The following is a 20,287-nucleotide window of genomic DNA, read 5'->3' on the forward strand; positions in this document are numbered from 1 at the left end:
CATTTTAGTTGGCCACATCCTGGAATATTTCAGCAACACATTTGATTACCTACCTCCTGCCTGCCATGAGCTACAACTGCCTGGGTTTAAATTCGTGGCAAACACTTCAAACCAGGATTCGACTGTTCTTTTGAGGTAGACTTTAAGGGATAAAACCTTGTAAATTGAGCTGTTTTTTAATTATCCAGGTATCGGTGGATGCATTTTTGGAAGAGCATGATTGGCAACGAAGCAAAGGGTAGTACTGAGCCTACAACTCTGGAATGCCTCGGTTTGGAAAACTTAGAGAGACCAACCCTGGCTATAGAGCCCTAAAGACAACCTGTTGTAAGGAGGCATTCTCCTCGTGTCCAGGGCGGTTCAAGGTCCATCTCGTCCGTGAAAAAGAGACCAAGGCCCAGATTTACCAAACTGTCACGCAACGTAGCACAGCAGCCAAGGTTGCTTAGCGTGACAGGGGAAGACCAGGAAAGCGTCATGTCTGAAGAGAAATGGCACTGTCCTGCTCTCTCTTTAGCACTGGTGCACAATCAGACTGCGGAACACCACACACACACCTTTGCACCATAATGCAAAGGCATGTGCCTGGATGTAGCATATGTTTTGTAATGGTAGGGTACCTTTCTAATACAAAACACTATGCTTATGCTAAGTTTAACACTTTTCCCACTTCGGATGAGTGCTGTTCAGTGCTGTACACAAACTGGGAAAAGTTTGAAGAAATAAAAACAATTGCCGTTTTTTACGCCTGCTTCAAAGCGGTGTGAATATTTGGTGCATAACTCTGTCTAGTATTGTTAGTAGATGGGGTTTTGCGCCACAAACTATTGGAGGTTGCATGGGGATGCCCAGGTATCACCCATGGAAAGTCCCCTTTCCGTGCAGCGTAATGCAAACCAGTGCTTTGCACAGCTCTGCATTACTTTCAGGCAACTTTCCAGCACAGCCTTCGTTCACCCTGGAAAGTAAATACAACAACAATACTTTGGGCAGGTTTACATCACTTTGGTGATGCGAACCCAACGTAATAGTTTGTAAATCTGTCCCCACGCCGCTGCAACATTACACAGAGACCTCCATGGAACCATCATTAGAAAATCCAGAAACTCTGGCACAGCGGGCCTCAGCTCCCGCTACCCACACCTCCACTTTCCAAGATAGAACAGATGATCTAAAACTACCAAGTGCTATGAAGCGGCTGAAAGGCCTGCGACGGAAGGGCATTTTGCACTGTTCTGTCACACTCCTCGGTGTATTATAAGCCATGCATTTTCACACTTCACCGGCACATCTGGATGTGAAGAATGAACTACAAGCCGCCTCTGTGGGGAGCTGTTAAGTGAACTAAAAGCCGAACTGGCTTCAAGTGCACCTGTCATTGTATGTGAGGCACCCGTGCAAATGTTTTATAATCGCTGTATCGGGAAATAATACGCCATGTGTCAGAAAAGCAAGCTGGCTCCTTGTTCTCTGAAATATAAAGTCTGCAGTCTGGTCAGACGCTTTCACAACCTACGTCTAGAAGGTTCCACATTTTTTTTAAAAAAGTGGACTGTGCTTCTGATGCAACAGTACAAAATATTTGAAATGATAAAACCAGGAGATTAAATGCAAAATAATATATGATGTATATTTAGAAAACACTCCCAGGTGTAGCTATGCTTTTTATTTTGAGTGTTTTCATCAAATTAAATTGATTCTGTCGTGCTCCTATACATTTATATCTCGGTTCTACATAAATTAAAAAAGAAAAAGTTTCACTCATAGAAATATTATAATAACAGAGGCCAAGCTTCAATTCCAATTTCCTTTGAGTATCTCCTACATACTTAACACAAGCATTGGTTAATGCAATAAGTTTGACCTTGGCAAGCTGGTGCAATAGTTCATTAAACAAATAATAATTGCATGAAAGCAGCAGAAAAATTAAAATTAAAATGAAAATGGTTGGTAATTGAAATCTAAAATGTTATAAAAATGAAATAAAAAAGCACAGTTGGAACCACCTTTTTCACTGAAGACAAACAAAACTATTTTAGGTGAAAGTGATCAATGTGTACAGTCATTGTGCAGTCATCCAAAGTGAAGACAGCCATGCTGTATGCTCTAGTGGAGGAACGCAAAATGTGAATGATAATCTAAAAGACCAATGGATGAAGCACACTGAGCAAAGGCCTTTTGTTTATGTGTATTATGTGTCAATTTGTTTGAAAAACAATGGTTTTTCAACTTAAGTTGTCTCAAAGGCTAGACCTAAAAATAGCTTTTTTTATTCTCTTCACTAAAAATCTACTTACTCCATTGTAGTCAGCATGGTTAGCTAATTTAGCCTGGCAAATACTTAGAAGAAGCATTCTGGGGTAGACTGAAATGGAATGCAATGGGTTAAGTTGTGTGTAGTGGAGGTGCGTAGAGTAGAGTGACACAGAGTAGAGTGGCATGTTGCATGCTGTGGTGTTATGTGTTGTGGAATGCATTCTGCCCATTGCTTACCATTGTCTTTGTGGTTTGTAACTTCCAGTTGCTTGCTTTCTATTTGCTGGCTTTAATTATTTTACACTGTCCAACTTGAGTTCGTCCCTCCCATGGAACATCTCCGGGATACTATATCCTTCCAGTTGTTCATTTTCTGTAAATAGGCCTTTAAATCTTGTTCTTATCTTGTCACATTTGTTGTGATTCAAAGACAGAGGTCAAATGTCAGGCTCTGTCTTCCAAGGAAGCTTTGTGTTTACTTTTTCTTTCTCTTACTTTAAAGTGAGAGAATGTATGTGACAGTCTTTCTGTGAAACAAAAGGCTTTTTGGTAGCACACCACAAAAATGAACTGTGCTAATATTTCACAATATATCAGAATTAGGAAAGTAAATTTAAGCATATTTTTTGTATTTCTGAAATGCGGTGGAAACAAATATTAGAATATAATCAAAACATCAATACATTCGGTGAAGACATTTCTACACATTATTGTTTGTGTGCAGCAAAACTGTATGTCTGTGCAAGTGTAGTTGAAAATGTGTTGTCTGTAATGGAATTGCGCTACTTCACCATGCATACTGCACACTACACCATTCCACTCAACACCACTCCACTCTACAGAACTCTACTCCACTTTATGCCCCTCTACCCCAGTCTACTCTGCAGTATACCCCGCTTCACTCCATTCCACTCCAATCTACCTCAATCTACTCCTCTCTATTCTACCCTGGTCGACTCCACTCTACTCCAATTTACCCCAAACCACTTTACTACAAACTACTCCAACCTTACCCACTCCACTCCAGTCTAACAGACTTCACTCACTCTACCCCAATCTACCCAACTCCACTCTAACCCAGTCTACCTCACTCCACTTCAATCAACTCCACTCCATGCCAATCTACTGTACTCTCCCCTAACCCACTTCACTCCACTCCACTTGAATGTACTTCAGTCTACCCCACTCCAATTTACCCCATGCACACCACTCCAATTTACCCAAATCTGCCCCACTCCACCCCAATCTATCCCACTCCATTCCAATCTACCCCACTCCACCCAATCTACCCTACTCCAATGTACCCCACTCCAAGCTACCCGACTCCAATCCAGCCTACCCCACTCCTCTCCAGTCGTCACCACACTCCAATCCATCCCACTCCACTCCACTCCAATCTACACCACTCCACTCTACCACACTCTACTCCAATCTAACCCACTGCAATCCACCAATCTACCCCAATCTACCTCAATCTACCACACTCCACTCCACTTAACTACAATCTACCGCTCTTCACTGCACTCCAACCTACCACACTCCAAACCACCTAACTCCAATCTACCCCAATCCACCCCAGTTCACCACAATCAACCCCATTCCACCCTACTCCAGACTACCCCACCCCCTTCACCCTACCCCATTTTACCGGACTTCCATCTACCTCATCCTCTTCTTCCCTACTCCAATCTACCCCACTCTGTCTTACGCTGCTTCAATCCACCCCCAATTTACCACACTGCACTCCACTCTGCTCCAATCAACCCCACTCCACTCTACCCAATCTACCCCACTCCACTCCAGTCTACTCGACGTCCAATCTACCCATCGACACTCCTCTTCAATTTACTCCTATCGACCCCACTCCAATCTACCCCATTCTACCCCACTCCACTCCAATCCACCCCACCCCATCCTTAGTCTATCCCACTCCACACCAATTTACCTCACCCTACCACACTCCCCCAATCTACCCAACTCTACACTAACCCACTCCACCCAAATCTACCTCAGTCTACACCACTCAAATTCACCCCAATATAACACACGCCAAACAAAATGTACCCCAATCAACCCCACTCCACTCTATCCATTTTACACCATTCCCCTCCATTCTACCCCATTCCACTCCAATCTACAAACTCCACTCCACTACAATCTATCCCTATCTGCCCCATTCCAATTTAACCCAATCTACAATACTTCACTCCAGACTACCCCAAGCCACCCTGGTCTGCCCCGCTCTACCCCAATTCACCACAATCTACACTAATCCACCCCACTCCAGTCACCCTACCGAACCCTCTCCAATCTACCCCACCCCATTCCAGTCTTCCCCAATCTACTCCAGTCTACTCTGCTCCTCTCTGATCCATTTACCCCAATCTACCCCACCCCACTCAACTCCACTACAATCTATGCAATTCTACCCCACTTGCATCTATCCCACTCAAATCCAAATTATCCCACCTAACACTAATCTATCCCACTCCATTCCAATCAATCCCATCCCACTTCACCTCAACCTACCCAACTCCACTCAGTGTAACCTACTCTACCCCACTCCACTCCAATCTACTCCACTCCAGTCTACCCCAATCTGCTCCAATCCACTACAGTCCTCCCAGTCCACTCCACTCTACCTCGTTTATCCCACTTCACTCTACCACACTCTACTCTACCCCAATGTACACCTCTCCAATTTAGCCCAATCTACCCCACTCCACTCCGATTCACTCCACTCCAAAATACCCCACTACACTCTTATCCCACTTCCTCGAAGCAAACAACACTCTTGACCCCTCACAATCCGGGTTCCGCAAAAATCACAGCACGGAAACCGCCCTCATCGCATGCACTGACGACATCAGGACCAAAGTCGACAAAGGCGAGACCGTCGCACTCATCCTCCTAGACCTCTCCGCAGCCTTTGACACTGTCTGCCACCACACACTCCGCACACACCTCCACAACATAGGAATTCGCCACAAAGCCTTAGACTGGCTCACCTCCTTCCTCACCGACCGGACCCAGAGAGTCCGCCTTCCACCCTTCCACTCCAGCACTACCAAGATCACCTGAGGAGTCCCCCAAGGGTCCTCCCTCAGCCCCACACTCTTCAACATCCACATGATCCCCCTAGCCAACATCCTCCGAGCACACAGAATCACTATCCTCTCCTATGCAGATGACACCCAACTCATCCTCTCCCTCACCCGCAACCCCACTACCGCCAAAACCAACCTACACGCTGCTCTCCTCGACACCGCCAACTGGATGACCTCTAACTACCTCAAGCTCAACTCAAACAAAACCGAGATCAACATCTTCGGCCCCAACAAAACCACATGGGACGACTCCCGGTGGCCCTCTGCCCTAGGCCCGCACCCACCCCCGCAAACCACACACGCAACTCGGCATCATCCTTGGCCCCTCCCTCTCCATGACACAGCAAATCAATGCTCTAATCTCCTCCTGCTTCCACACACTCCGCACTCTAAAAAAATCCTTCAAATGGATTCCCCCAGAAACCAGAAAGACAGTCACCCATGCACTCATCAGCAGCAGACTGGACTACGGTAACGCCCTCTACGCCGGCACCACACTCAAACTCAAACGCAAACTCCAGAGAATCCAGAACACAGCCGCACGCCTTGTCCTTGGCCTCCCCCGCCACGAACGAATCTCACCACACCTCAAATCCCTTCACTGGCTCCCCATAGACAAGAGAATCACATTCAAGATCTTCATCCACGCACACAAATCCCTCCACAACACCGGCCCAACCTACCTCAACGAAAGAGTTAACTTCCATACTCCCACACGCAACCTCCGATCAGCCGACCTCGCCCTAGCCACAGTCCCCGCATCCAACGCACCACCACAGGAGGCAGGTCCTTCTCCTACCTCGCCCCCAAAACCTGGAACTCCCTCCCCACCGACCTTCGCAAAACCAAAGACCTCCTGGTCTTCAGAAAGAACCTCAAGACATGGTTGTTCGATCAGTGACCCTCCCTGCCTCTCTCCCCCCAGCGCCTTGAGACCCTCACGGGTGAGTAGCGCGCTCTACACATCTTTTTGATTGATTATCAAACCCAATCCACACCATTCCAATCTACCACCATTTACCCCACTCCAGTCTACCCCACTACTCCAGTCTACTCCCATTCCACTCCAGTCTACCCCATCTACCCCACTGTAGTCCACACAATCAACCTCACTCCACTCTACTCCAATCTACCCCAATCCTCCCCACCAAACCACAATCTACCCCACTATACTCCACTCCAATCTACCCCACTCCAATCCACCCAATTCCAACCTACACCAGTTATCCCACTTCACTCCAATCTACCCCACTCAACTCCTCTCAACCACAATCTAACCCACTGAAATCTACTCCACCCAACCCAATCTACCCACCTCCAATCATCCTCACACCACTCCAATTTACCCTGCTCCAATCTATCCCAATCTACCTCACTCCACTCTACCACAGTCAATCCCACTCCACTTTGTTCAATCTATTCCACTCCAATCTACTCCAGTCCACTGAAATCTACCCCTTTGCACTCCTCTCTAACCAGTCCCTATCTACCCCCAATCCACCACAAACTACCTCACTCCAATCCTGCTTACCCCAATCTACTCTACTCCAACCCACTCCAATCTACCCCACTCCACTCCAATCCACCCACTCTACCCAATGTACCCCACTCCACCCACCCACTCCATCCACCACTCTAACCAATCTAGCCCACTTCATTCCAGTTTACCCCACTCCAATCCAATCTACCCCACTCCACCCCAGTCTACCCCATTGCACTCTACTCCAGTCCTCTCCTATCTACCACACTCCAATCTACCCCCTTCATCCCCCAGTCTACCCCTCTGTACCCCACTCCACCCAATCTATCCAAATCCACACTAATCCACCCACTCCAATCAGCCTACTCACCCCACACCACTCCACTGCAATCAACCCTAATCCACCTCACTCCACCCGATCTGCCCCACTCCACTCCAATCTACCCCACTTCACTCCACTCCAATCTACCTGACTCCACTCCAATCTACTCCACTCCACTCCAACCTACCCAACTCCTTCCCAATCTGCCCACACCACTCCACTCAAATCTACCCCACTCCACTCCAATCTGCACAATTTCCTTATTCCACTCCAGTCTGTCCCACTCCACTCCAATCAACCCAATCCACCCGCTCCACCACTAACTGCCCTCACTCCACTCTACCCACCTCCACTCCAATCTACCTAACTCTTCTCCAATCTGCCCCCCTCCACTACAATCTACCCACGTTTACCCACTCCTATACACACCACAATCTACCCCACTTCAGTCCACCCAATGTACCCCCACCAGTCTACTCCAATTTACCACAACTTCATTCCATCCTACCCAAATCTAAATCACTGCACTCCACTGTAACCCAATGTACCCCACTCTGCTCCACTCTACCCACTCCAATCTACCCCAATCTACCCCATTCCACTGAAAATCAACCCCAGTCCATTCCAGTATAACCAAATCTACCCCAGCCTACCACAATCCACCCCAGTCCATCACACTCTACCGCACTCCAATCTACCCCATCTCACTCCACCCCAATCTGCCCCACTCCAGTCTACCCCTCCTCACTCCAGTCTACTTCACTCCACTCCAATCTCTCCCAATCTACCCTACCCCTCTCTAACACACTTCAATCCACTCCACTCTACCTCAATCTGCCCCACTTCATCTACCCCACTTCACTCTGCTCCAATCTGCCCCACTCCATTTCAATTCACCCCACTCCAACCCACATAATCTACCACACTCCACTTCAGTGTACCCCAATCTACCCCAATCCACCCACTCCATTCTACCTCAGTCTACCCCACTTCACTCCAGTCTACCTTAATCTTCCACACTCTGCTCTAAACCAATCTAACACACTCAAGTCCACTCCAGGATACTCTAATCTACCCCTCTCCACTCTTCTCCAGTTTACCCAACTCCACTCCAATCTACCCCATTCCACCCTAATCTACCCCACCCCAATCTAGACCACACCAATCTACCCTAATCCAATGTACTCCTCCACTCCACCCACTTCAATCTACCCCTCACAAATCCAGTCTCTCTCACTTTACTCCACTTCAGCCTAACCCACTCCAGTCTACATCACTCTAATCCACTTCAGTCTATCCCAATTTACCCTACTGCATTCTACCCCACTCCACTATACCCCAATCCACCCCACTACAATCGACCCCAATCTACCCTACTCCGCTCCACTCCAGCCCACCCCACTCCACACCACTTACTTCTAGCCATGCTGAACAGCAGCCACTCTGGTGTAAAACATGGCTAAAACACATTGCCAGAGCCAGTAGATTTGCATATGCAAGACCTGTTGAATTTGCCAATGGTTGTTTTAAACGTATTCTCACTCACCAAGCATGCTTCATTACCGAGTCTTCACCTGTAAGGTAAATGCATCCAGGTGCTTCGACCTGGTAGTGAAGGGAGTACTTTGAGATCTTGTTTCCAGATTACTGGAACTGAAAAAAATAAACATTACCTAGCAGACTATCCAGTTATAGATAGATGCAATTTTTATGGGCGAGCGTAAAGTGCTCCGTCCCATGTTGTAATCTCTCTTTGGGCTTCTAATCTCGCCCATGTCATGTCAGTCACTTTTATTGGTTCCTGGGCTTGCCTTTTAAAATCTGCTTGCTTTCATTTGTGAAAGGCATACGTCATGCCTTTTACGGTGTTTAGCCCACCTACACATCACGGTAAACTACTGAAACCATTCGAGGCTCGATGTTTTCAGCATGGTTTCGGAGTACTTTATCTTTTTATTTTCCACCAGGCGAGATCGCGCTAGAGTTTACATAGCGCAATCACGCTCGTTTTTTCCGTTTTCAATTTCAGCGCGATCGCGCTGCATTTTACATAGCGCTATTGCGCCGTTTTTTTTCTTGTAATTTGTGTGCCAAGAAAATTCTAGTTAGGCGTTTACAACGCTAATAGCTCTAACTCGAGCAAATGCGAGCCCCTTGCATTGCAAATGCTCGTTACTATATTGTATTAAAAGGGGCGACTGGTAAGGATAAAAAAACAAATCAGGTGCTAGTGGAGGTTATTAGTTTCTCTTCTTTTGATCCCTAGGTCTGCATGTTTCAACCTACATAACTATGCCCAGGAGCGTGATAAGGCTTTTGTATGAACCATAGGGAGATGTCTGATGCTTAAATTTTATAGATTCTACACAATTTGTATCAACCACTCATTCGACATGCTCTCATTGACACATGCCACACAAACCAATCTGCAATTGTCTGGTCATTATCTGTAGTGATAAAGGAACCATTATTACTTCTTAATATTGTTGCACTCGACTTTTTCACATTCCATGCTAGAGTGTCATACTGTGATGCATTGCACACCTCTCAATCAGGGTGTATGCAAAGGAGCACGTGCCACGCAATAAACGCTCCCGTCCGTTATTTTATGAAACATCGTTATGTTTCGGCATATAGTTTGTTCTATGCGTCTATGTGCCCGTGCACTTACAAATATATACATATAATGAAATCTTTTATATGTCTGTGTGTCATGCACTTCCCACACGCATGTTTTGGCATTTCATCTGTGCGTATATCTATAACTTTAGGACATCATAGGCATAACAGAGCAAACGCTATCAAGATTAAGAAGGAACAATGAGGTAACGGCTAGTTTACTCATCCCTCCACTGTTCATGTTCTGTAGACCTGTACCGTCTTTCACCACAAGGGGTCACTAGCATAATCTCCGTTTTTTTGATGAACTTTCTTGTTTAGCCTCTATGCTTCTGTTCGGTTTATGGATATGCATCGGGGGTTTGAAGGGAAAGGGTTTATTGAATCTTTAAAGGGAGGCTCCAAGTTGCATGTACTGGAGAGCTAGGTAGACCCTCACGCTGCATGGTTGGCGATGACGTGATGCAGTACACGCAGGCGCGTCCAAATCCAGTCAGCAAGAGCCGCCCTCAGGATAGCCCCACAGGAAACACTTACACGCACTGACTTTATTTACAAAGTTGGTGGTTACCACGGAACTCTGATATGATTGCAGCCCAGAGGACTAGAGGTGGCAACAACAGTAATAATGACGACGCGTGTCAGCAACTTGTCTCCGTAGCGTCTAGAGATGGTCGAGTATGCTTCTAGAGAGCAGCCTGAGAAATCGTCATTAACACGCCCCTTCATTTTATCGTTCACATATCCCATAGCGAGTTCAATATTGTATTTGCATTAATGTACACTGGCAAGATGTCAGTTTACACTGGAGAGGAAATTATTGAGAAGTCCAGTTTTGAATGAGAGGTGAGGTTCCTTTACTTGTTCGTATAGATCTTAATTCTTTCAACGTGCCCACTTCACGTGCCGCCATTGGGGCAGCTACTTTAAACGATGAAGACAAGGTAAACTAGAAAATAACAGTTCTCTAAGTTGTTTGGACAGGATTCCCGCTGCCTACTACACTCACCCAGGGCTCCAAACGATATCATACATCTCAGGTAATGGATGCAGCTGACTTACTGGTACAAATCCCATCTTCTGAAGCTTGCAGTTTTTTAAAGGTAAAGGTTGAGATCCTTGTGGGATGCCTAACAGAATATGCAACTATACATAAAGACAACGACTGAGTGACTGTACTAAGAAACATAAAGGCAGGGATAGAGCTGGGAATTAAAATGTTATGGTTTTGTGACAAGTGGGCTCATCCAACTCAGAGACTATATCGTTTTTTTTTAATAGTGTTTCTATTATACTTCAACTGTTTCTTTCAGCTAGTTAACTACAAGTTATTGAATCTGAGAAAACAAACTAGTAGCTAGGTTACGAAAACTGCTAGAAACCAGGTGTGGTGATCATCAGGGGCTAATGCACTAGATATGTAATTCAGGCCCATAGGTTTAATACCACAACAGAAATCCAAAACAAAAGGTTGGATTAGAATTTATCACAAGTGATATGGTCTGGTGGGTACGTTGTTGGCTATGGAGAACTGGAGTTGTAATCCTAGCTTCACATTTTACCAAATTATATCCGCTAATGAGTCAAAATGGCAGCATCACATTTTTAGAGCAGCCACTTTGTCCAGAGGAGATTAAAAAGACAGGTATGTTGTTAACTTTGCGGACATGACATGTTGTAGGTTTAGATATCTGTGGGATGTACAGTCTAACTATTCTGAGCGTGAAGGGGCACTAACATCAAACGTGATTAAAAATAACACCTTTGTGAGAAAGTGCAAACACCACAGTCCTAGTAACAAAAAGGAGAAAGAAAAGATAATTAAATCTACACTCAATATTTACATTTATGTCCAAGCGTAGGTTTCCTTCTTTTTAGAATTCAAAACTCCTGTGGGGTTTCACATACAAAGTTCCATAAGATGTAGGCTTCCATGTGGATATCTTGGAAAATCTGTTGCCTTGTTTTGGAATCTATGCAGGGGTAACAGATTCCCCCATGCGAATTGTCTCATTTTGGGGAAAATAATATTCCTACGGAGAAACCCATTCATCCGCCTCCCCCAAATTTGGGGGTGATCCATTCCCTTTCTACTGTGGAAAGGGAGTTATTCCAGCACTGGGTTGGTGTACATCCCTGAACTTTTCCACGCTGCAAAGGAGAATCAAAGGAGTTTGTGAATGCACACAAGCATGCTGGTTTGTGGGCATTCACAAACTTCCAAGGCTAACCTCGCATTGGAATGCCCTCAATCCCGCCCCTTGAGTGGGATTCACAGGTATGGATATGGCCACACAGGTAAGTGGGCTTATGCCTTCCAGGAATCAAATCCCATTGTTAATTCCTGGCAGGCGGAACTAAAGTAGTTTGGTCGTAAACTTACAATGATGGCCTATTTTACCTTTGTGAATAGGCCCCTTCTACTAAACAGCCTTATTTTGTAGTAAATAGTAATTATGTTCTCACGAAGGGGAGCACTTTATAGGTTAGTGAGGATTTTCTTTATCACAAGATTTTGAAATATTGAGGAATGATGTTTGGTGAAGGTGGCAGTGACGTTCTATCTGAGAATAAACCTTGACATTATTAGAAGCCTTAAATCATAGAGAGCTATATTACAACTTACACAATTGTATAAAGGAAACAATGGGGCAAATCCATTCTGCCCCTCCGTGCCGCTTGAGGGTATGAATCTGAGCAAAGGGGTTTTAATGCGCCATGTTACATATTTATATTGCACAATTTAGGAAACGGAAGATAACAATTTTGCTCTACGTTTGTAGCTTTCATATAATACGAGAGTGAGCAAACAGCTGTTGCCTTTTGATTTAAATTTAGTCCATCTTCCACGTATAAAAAGTTTCCCATAATGTGTTTGTTTCACTCCAGCAGCGAAAAAGAAAATATCCAAACCATTTTGCTCTATTTATTTGCCTGGCGCAAAATTTTAGGTCATGTGGCTCAAGCGCGGTGTAATTTATTTTTACGCCGTTCCTTTTTATCGGAGGAGCAATGAGAGCGCAAAAGAAGGAAAGGAAATGACGCAATGAAAAACCTACAGTAATGTGAACGTCAGGTGTAAGACTGAACACATCTCACATGGTTTCTAAACTGTGTTACTTCTGATGGACAGTTTCGACAGTTTCCGGTATGATGACGTGCGTACATTCATCAGGATGTGACCCTGTGTGTTTACTCTGCAGCTGGCCCACTTTTCTCCTGAACCACCTCCATGCCGCCCCCCACCCTCCAGTCCCCAAGGCTGGCGCGTTACATGTAATTACGCTTCCTTGTTATTGCACCCTTACTGTTTGCTGATCCTAAACACTCCCACCGGGGAGAGAGGAAACACGGCGTTTCCTCAGTCAGGAGGCGGCTTCAGTCTTCCTTCTTACTTGCTGTCACAGCCGGGGAAGTAACAAGTTCGTGTCAGCGGTAGGATTCGGTGTATGATCGAAAAAAGCACCAGAACAGGGAGTTGTGAAGAAGGCGCAAGAGATCTTGCTCTGTCTGTGGGACTTTGACAGAAGGCTGGGCACTGAGGCTGCGTTGATTGATGGCCAGTTTGACCTGGGAAAGAATCCAGGAGCCAAGGAGGATGAGGAGTTGGAAAATTGTATCTGGTCAGCAGAACTAATTTTCAGAGGCAGATGAAGGGGCTGAGAAGGGAGTTCCTGATGGGCTGCACTGCGAGTCTGGCCGGGCGCGAGAATGAGCTATGCTCCACCACACTGGAGTACCACCCACATAACCGGAGGCAATGGGACACTGAGGCCATGATTCAGGTAAGTGAAGCTACAAATGTGGACAGCAAATGCAACTGTCCATCTTTTTAGGATTACTATTAAGGTGTCTGTTTCTGTAGTGCTGTAGTAAGGGTGAAATGGGCCCTCATTTAAGCAAAGAAACCCACCCCTTGCCCCTAGTTGTTTAGGAAAAGACTACTACACCTGAGATACAGTGGTCCCATTAAACTCCAGTGCCCCGGTGAAACCGAACCTGCTGCACTCCTTATAGCTATATCCCTGAGTTTTTAAGCTATCAGTAGTGGTAGATATGGATTCTGGGGCAGAGGAGGTATCTTGGTTTCCTGTGCTCGCACAAGCGGATCAAGAGGGGAAACTTGCATTTGTAGACCAAACAGAGTTGACAATTTAGGGCCCAAATTAGTGTTTGGTGGTCGGCGTAAAGGCAGTCAGGATGCTGGAGGTCTTTTCATCTTCCACACTCCTTTTACTCCACCGGCCAAATTATGACTTCACCGCCGACCTTCGGTAAATTCTACAGATCTATATGTACTGCTTTCACAACGGTCAACACAACAGCATTTAAAAGTTTGGTGTGCACCTGCCATTGGTGATGAAAGCTTACTTCAAACTTTTACAAATTTTTACTTTTCTAAAACCATACTCTGAAAGCGGAGATTTGTATTTGGAAAAGTGAAAACTAATGGCCCAATAACCATGGAGTTTTCTCTCATGCTGTGGTGGTGATGTTTTCATTTTTACTGTCCCTCACTGTGGTGACTGGCAGTTATACATTAAAAAACAAAATTACCTGCTCCAATCTGGGTGGATAGTTGGGTGGCTTACATCTGAATTCGCATATTCCCCTGGCTGTCTGCTCAACTGAAATTGGGCAGGTGGACCGAACGTTTGGCAGACAGGATACCCTACTGCTATTGCGATAGAGTACCCTGTCAGTACCCTGTCTGTTAAAAAAATTAAATTGGGCCCTTAATCTCACTGGTCAAATATCCTCCCACAAAGAAAGAACAGTAATGCTGGAGAAACTGAAATTGATGGATATGTTAAGTAACATGACCAGAAAATATTTTTGAATGGAATCAATGTACTTTTTCGATCTTAACTGCTGCCTTGTCGGATTTGGCATGTACATCGAAGACATCCTGCCGTCTGCCATCTGCCATTTCTCTGGTACTGTGAACGCTTTACAACAAAATTACTGATCCATGTGAATATTAATTTTGAATCAACGGTTTTTTAATGTTTGCCTGCTGAAGCGAAAGCAGCTGGTTCATTCATAGTTTCCTTTGTTCAGGAGGAGACCAGAGAGTCACAGAGAGGCGTAGGTGGTCTGCTCCCTGGCAAACGGTTTTTATGAAGGGGTGCGCAGGAGCTGTAGAGGGATTCTCATTTGTTGAGGGATTTGGTGACTTGCTGCAAATCCTCATCTCCACGTTTTTGAGTAGAATGAAGGGGCCAATAATGAGGTCGAAGATTAGTGGGAAAATATCCGAAGGTAGGCAGCAGACATTTTTGTCTCTTTGAGTGTATTTGTGCTGCAATCGGCCATCGTGTTCCACCAGCCACAATCTTCGGACTATCGGTGCAGTCCAACGTGTCTCTAGACCTGATTTGGAGCCTCGTTTGGTGAAAAGTGTTGCGACAATACTGTGCTAGGAGTAATGGAAAATCAAATAGGCACGTAGTTTAGAAGGGAGGGGGCAAGGGGTCCAATGTAGGCTTCCACTGCAGCATGCACTGAGGATGGAGACGTTTCTCAGACAGCCTGGCTGAAATCAATCGAACTGAGATCCCAACTTCAAGCAATTTAAATGCTTTTAGAAATAGGCATGGGTTAGACTACAGGGAGTGCAGAATTATTAGGCAAGTTGTATTTTTGAGGATTAATTTTATTATTGAACAACAACCATGTGTCTGAGTATTGCACACCTTGTGCTTTTGGGCACTCCAGTGATGTTGCAGCTCTGAAATATGGCCAAACTGGTGGCAAGTGGCATCGTGGCAGCTGCACGCTTGACTTTTCTCAGTTCATGGGCAGTTATTTTGCGCCTTGGTTTTTCCACACGCTTCTTGCGACCCTGTTGACTATTTTGAATGAAACGCTTGATTGTTCGATGATCACGCTTCAGAAGCTTTGCAATTTTAAGAGTGCTGCATCCCTCTGCAAGATATCTCACTATTTTTGACTTTTCTGAGCCTGTCAAGTCTTTCTTTTGACCCATTTTGCCAAAGGAAAGGAAGTTGCCTAATAATTATGCACACCTGATATAGGGTGTTGATGTCATTAGACCACACCCCTTCTCATTACAGAGATGCACATCACCTAATATGCTTAATTGGTAGTAGGCTTTCGAGCCTATACAGCTTGGAGTAAGACAACATGCATAAAGAGGATGATGTGGTCAAAATACTAATTTGCCTAATAATTCTGCACTCCCTGTAACTTACTTTTAAGATTATTCATGTAAAATAGATAAATATATCAGAACTGAGGCCCATTCTCAAATTGAAAGACCATGTTCAGAAAGTGCATATTGCACACATACAAAAGTTTCTTTGGACCTGATTGCACAAATTGGTACTTGTGCCTTGCAAAGTTGAGCTGTCATGTTCACTAACTCATTAGTGGACTCATTTTATTTGCCACAACCACCAATTGTTAATTTGCCGTTTGCACCAACAGCCTTGCCGAGATGTCAATCAAAAAGGCAAATTTTATTTTTGCATTGGTCGGCTGTTGCAAGTGTCGGGAGAAAATGATATGATAAATAAATGAGTATGATAGAAAAATGTATGTAAGCTCACCTAAAGGTCAGAATAATGCACTCCACTCCATCGAAAGAACAAAGTCCGTATGATGGTGAGCGCTTTGCTTATGGCACGAGCAAATGGAGCAACTTTGGCCCAAGTCTAGAGCTTCATTGCAGTCCCAATTTCCTCAGTAAAGCACTGCCTAGTCCCGCCTCCAGTCTCATCTTCCTGCTGCACGCCCTGACACATCCTGTCTTGGTGGCTACAACAGGTAATCCAGCTTCAGAAGGCAGATTGTCAGGTGCTGAGGTGCAGACAAAATGAGAACAACAGAGCACACGAATGTCCGCACAGAAGTGGATTAAATAAAGGAACAGATTCTCAATGTGAAGTGCATGGTGTATGATCAGAGTGATTGCGAAGCCTAGCGCTCTTGTCCATGTTAGATCAGGCTTCTTATTGAAAAGTAGTTGCTTGTTTTCTTAACAACTTTAATGCTGTTTAGCAATTCTCCATGAAACTTTCCAAAAAAAGCTCCTTCAATTTGGATTTGGCATGGCAAGTTCTGTGCAGATCCACCAAGAGGAGGAAAGTAAAGGGGGGGTTTGAAGAAGTGATTTTCCCAATTTTATTATCATAGTATTCTTTACCGTCTGCTGTAAACCAAGCAGCTGAATTGCGTCAAACTTGCTATGAAAGTAAAGCTCACTCAAGAAAGGGCCTTTAATTGTTTTGGGGTGAATTTGTGGAGTAGTTTTTATAAAATTAGCATTACAAAAATGTGTTGGGCAGGCTAGAGAGTGTTAAAAAGTTAGAGATATCTTTACTGTGAGCAGATGTCCCACCAAACTGGGTTTGAGGATGATCCGTAGACCCGAATTTAAAAAGCAAAGATGTGATTGGGTTAGGATTTTTTTTTCCATCATCCATTTTTGGCTCATGGACCCGATTGCTGGTCCACAAACCTCTTGGCTCAGGTAGTTCAGACCTAAAGGGACCCTTCTGTTGTCAACATTAAAAAGAAAAGTAGTTTATTCCTTGGGGGTGGCATACCCTGAGGCAGGGGTTGTGGACCCGTACCAGTGCTTCAGAGTTTGCAAATCCTGACTCAGGGTCTACAGATATTGCCAGAGGGGCTCCTTGACACCTATAGAGTTCCCTATTTGGTTAATGAACCTAGCACTTGGTTTGCAAACACTGTGGGAGGCCAGCTAGGATCCACAAATCTCTAAGAGTTTGAAAACTCCTCCCTCAAAAATAATAATTATAAAAAAAAAATAAAAAAAAAATGAAAAGGACTAGTTCCTGCTTGTCCATCTGAAGGCTCTGTACAGCGGGGGATGGGTGACCGGCCTGTACCAACCACGTTGGGAAACACCCACTGAGCATGAGAATTATTTCAAAAAGTTGAATGCAGTATGTCATATAAAAAAGAAAAGAACTGAAGAAATTACAGTTAAAGTGAAGTTATGGTTGAGATTGGTTAACACACTTTTCAAAAAAATCCTCTGAAATTCACATAAAAAATACAGGTCAAGTGAAGTTGTTGTTCCATAACAAACCCTTGAAAATCATTGGAATTCTGCAGTTATGGTTATCACCACAATAAGAACATGCATAGCAGTGAAGTAATTATCAGTTGTGCTTCCTATGCAATGCTTATGACCTCACAAAATTAATGATAATAACCAATAACACCTTAAAGCACATCATTAACTAACAACAAATATTTAATTCCTAGTTATTTAATTCATAATTTTAATATAGATCTATATACTGAAAAAGACAAAGGTTAAAGGGATAATATAGTTGGGTGAAAATGTCAGTAAAACATAATGTTTTAAACTTGCAAAATCACTGACGTTCACCAGTTATAGTTATTTCAAGTAACTATAACCCGGGCCCTAATGTAACTAAAATTCCATGCACAGTGTTGTTATCAATGATGTAATTTCAGATTCATTAGGGATGTTATCAATGCAGTCATTGAAGATGTCACGAGTGATGTCATATGTGAGGGTACAAGCTGTGCATGTCTAGGGCGCGAGTTATAGTTAGGCTCCTTCAAGTCCTGTGGGAGCTCACACTCTGATAGCCTAGCCACAGCATAAATTAAAATGTTTCGGCTGCCATTACACAACATGGAGGCTCAGTCCCTGAAAACTAAAGAAACAAAAAGGTATTAAGGCACAGGGTAGAAGCACCATTATCCCCAGTATCTTGTGGTGGGGCCCAGGAGGGACCCATCGGTCCAAATAAAAAAAATAAAAACAATTGGGTTTTCCGTGAACCCATGGGACTCTCATGAGGGCAGTGAGACCCACTTGCACCTGCAAGGGGGGGGATGTAAGTGGCTGTGTTGGGTTGCCCACGTACAGGCAGTTGGCCCTGCGGCTAACTCACATCGCGCATGGTTAAAGCCATACACAGCTGCAGGTTGCAGGAGGGGGGTTTGTATAGTTACATATGGTAATAAAATATTGCTTTACATTAAAAAAACATTATAGTTAGGTATGGTAATATAATCTTATGTTATATAAAAAAAAAATACTGCAAAAAAAAAGTTAAAGCAACGTTATAGTTAGGTGAAAATGTCAGTTTTAACGTAACATTTTAAAATAAAAAACACACTGAAATTCAACTGTTGTAATGAATTGAAATAACGACAACTCTCAACCTCGCCATGCACTGCTTATGGTCTCACATATTACATCACTCATGACATGTTCAATGGCATAATTGATTACAATTTCAGTATGATCCCTAAAGTGTGGGCCATGGAACAGGCATTCTCCCCATCCAGTTTCCCAATAGGAATTTTAAGAAGCATTTTAGAAAAGACAGCCAAAAGAATTACACCAGAAAGCTAGAGCTTTACTTAGAAAGTGTGCTGTTGTGATTTGGTGTTAATCTGCTCAGGGTTTTTTAAAGAAATTAAGCTTCAAATTTTATTTATTTATTTGCGCGGCACCAAGCAGTCTCTTAGCAATCTGATTGTCAGGCTGCAACATCAACAGAAATGTTTTGGTGGCAATTTTGAGGACTGAGGGAACTAAGGGGATATTTGCGTAATAATGACACAGCCCAGCACTGCAAGCCATCTTGTAGCGCCGAGCTGCACCATTAGGAAGGTGCAAGCATGCGTTATATTTACAGAAATATAACTCATTCCTGGGCTTTCCACAGGGCTGGCGCACAATTGGGAGCCTAGCACGTACTCAGGCACCCTTACACCAAGGTGCAAGGGTGCCTGCGTTGCAAGGATGATTGTTTATGTGAAGGAAGGGGTACATTCCTGCACATAAACAATCATTAATGGTGTTTTCCTTCTATGGGTGCTGCAGAATGCAACACACATAAAAAGAGGAAAAAACGCGGAGGAGTCAAGATATACCTCCTCATTGCGCCACTTTTATTCCACCCGGGGGGGGGGGGGGTGGTATAGGAATGTGATGCATTCCCAGCCTTGTACATCTGGGAATGTCTCCGATTCCATGGGTGTTGCCTGGGAACACCTACAGTAACACCCATGGAACAACCCTTTCATGCAGAGTAATGCGTGAAAGAGGGCCATATTTACAAGGCCATGAAAAGCCACGCTTTGTGTGGCCTTGTAAATATAGGTCAGCACACTATGCCACCGGAGTGTCAAAAAAAGTGACACTCTGGTGGCACTAGAAGCTTGAAAATATGTCACTTGGTCTGTATGACCTGAGTTAAAAAAAATAAAGTACAAGGGTGGCAGGGTGGGGTAAAGTTTTTGTGTAGAAGGAGATTTTTGATGATTCTTCACACAACTGCCCAATACAAGTTCATTCACTTCAGCTCCTTCCTAGAAAGTTTCAGGGTGATATGTCAGACAGGGGCTGAGAAAAAGGGGGGCCCCAAAATGCATTTTCCCCAAGCAATTTCCATAGGAAATTTTAGACACTGCTGCAGTCAAAACGCTGAACGGAATTACACCAATTTGTTGGAAAGCTAGAGC

The 20,287-nt window shown here is 44.4% G+C and overlaps 1 protein-coding gene across 3 annotated transcripts in view; it reads left to right on the plus strand.

The window, feature by feature from the left end:
* The window catches only part of TNS3 (tensin 3), a 752,439-nt gene that overhangs the window by 120,149 nt on the left and 612,003 nt on the right, over positions 1 to 20,287 (plus strand). The window contains exon 1 of one of the 3 annotated variants that reach the window (XM_069216149.1): positions 13,389 to 13,569. The exons of the other annotated variants lie outside the window; for them this stretch is intronic. Coding sequence (XP_069072250.1) covers positions 13,435 to 13,569 — 135 coding nt within the window. The 5' untranslated portion in view covers positions 13,389 to 13,434. Of the gene's footprint in view, positions 1 to 13,388; positions 13,570 to 20,287 lie in introns of those variants that run through there. 3 annotated transcript variants of the gene reach the window in all.

This window comes from Pleurodeles waltl, chromosome 2_1 (genome assembly GCF_031143425.1).
Source record: "Pleurodeles waltl isolate 20211129_DDA chromosome 2_1, aPleWal1.hap1.20221129, whole genome shotgun sequence".
NCBI lineage: Eukaryota > Metazoa > Chordata > Amphibia > Caudata > Salamandridae > Pleurodeles > Pleurodeles waltl.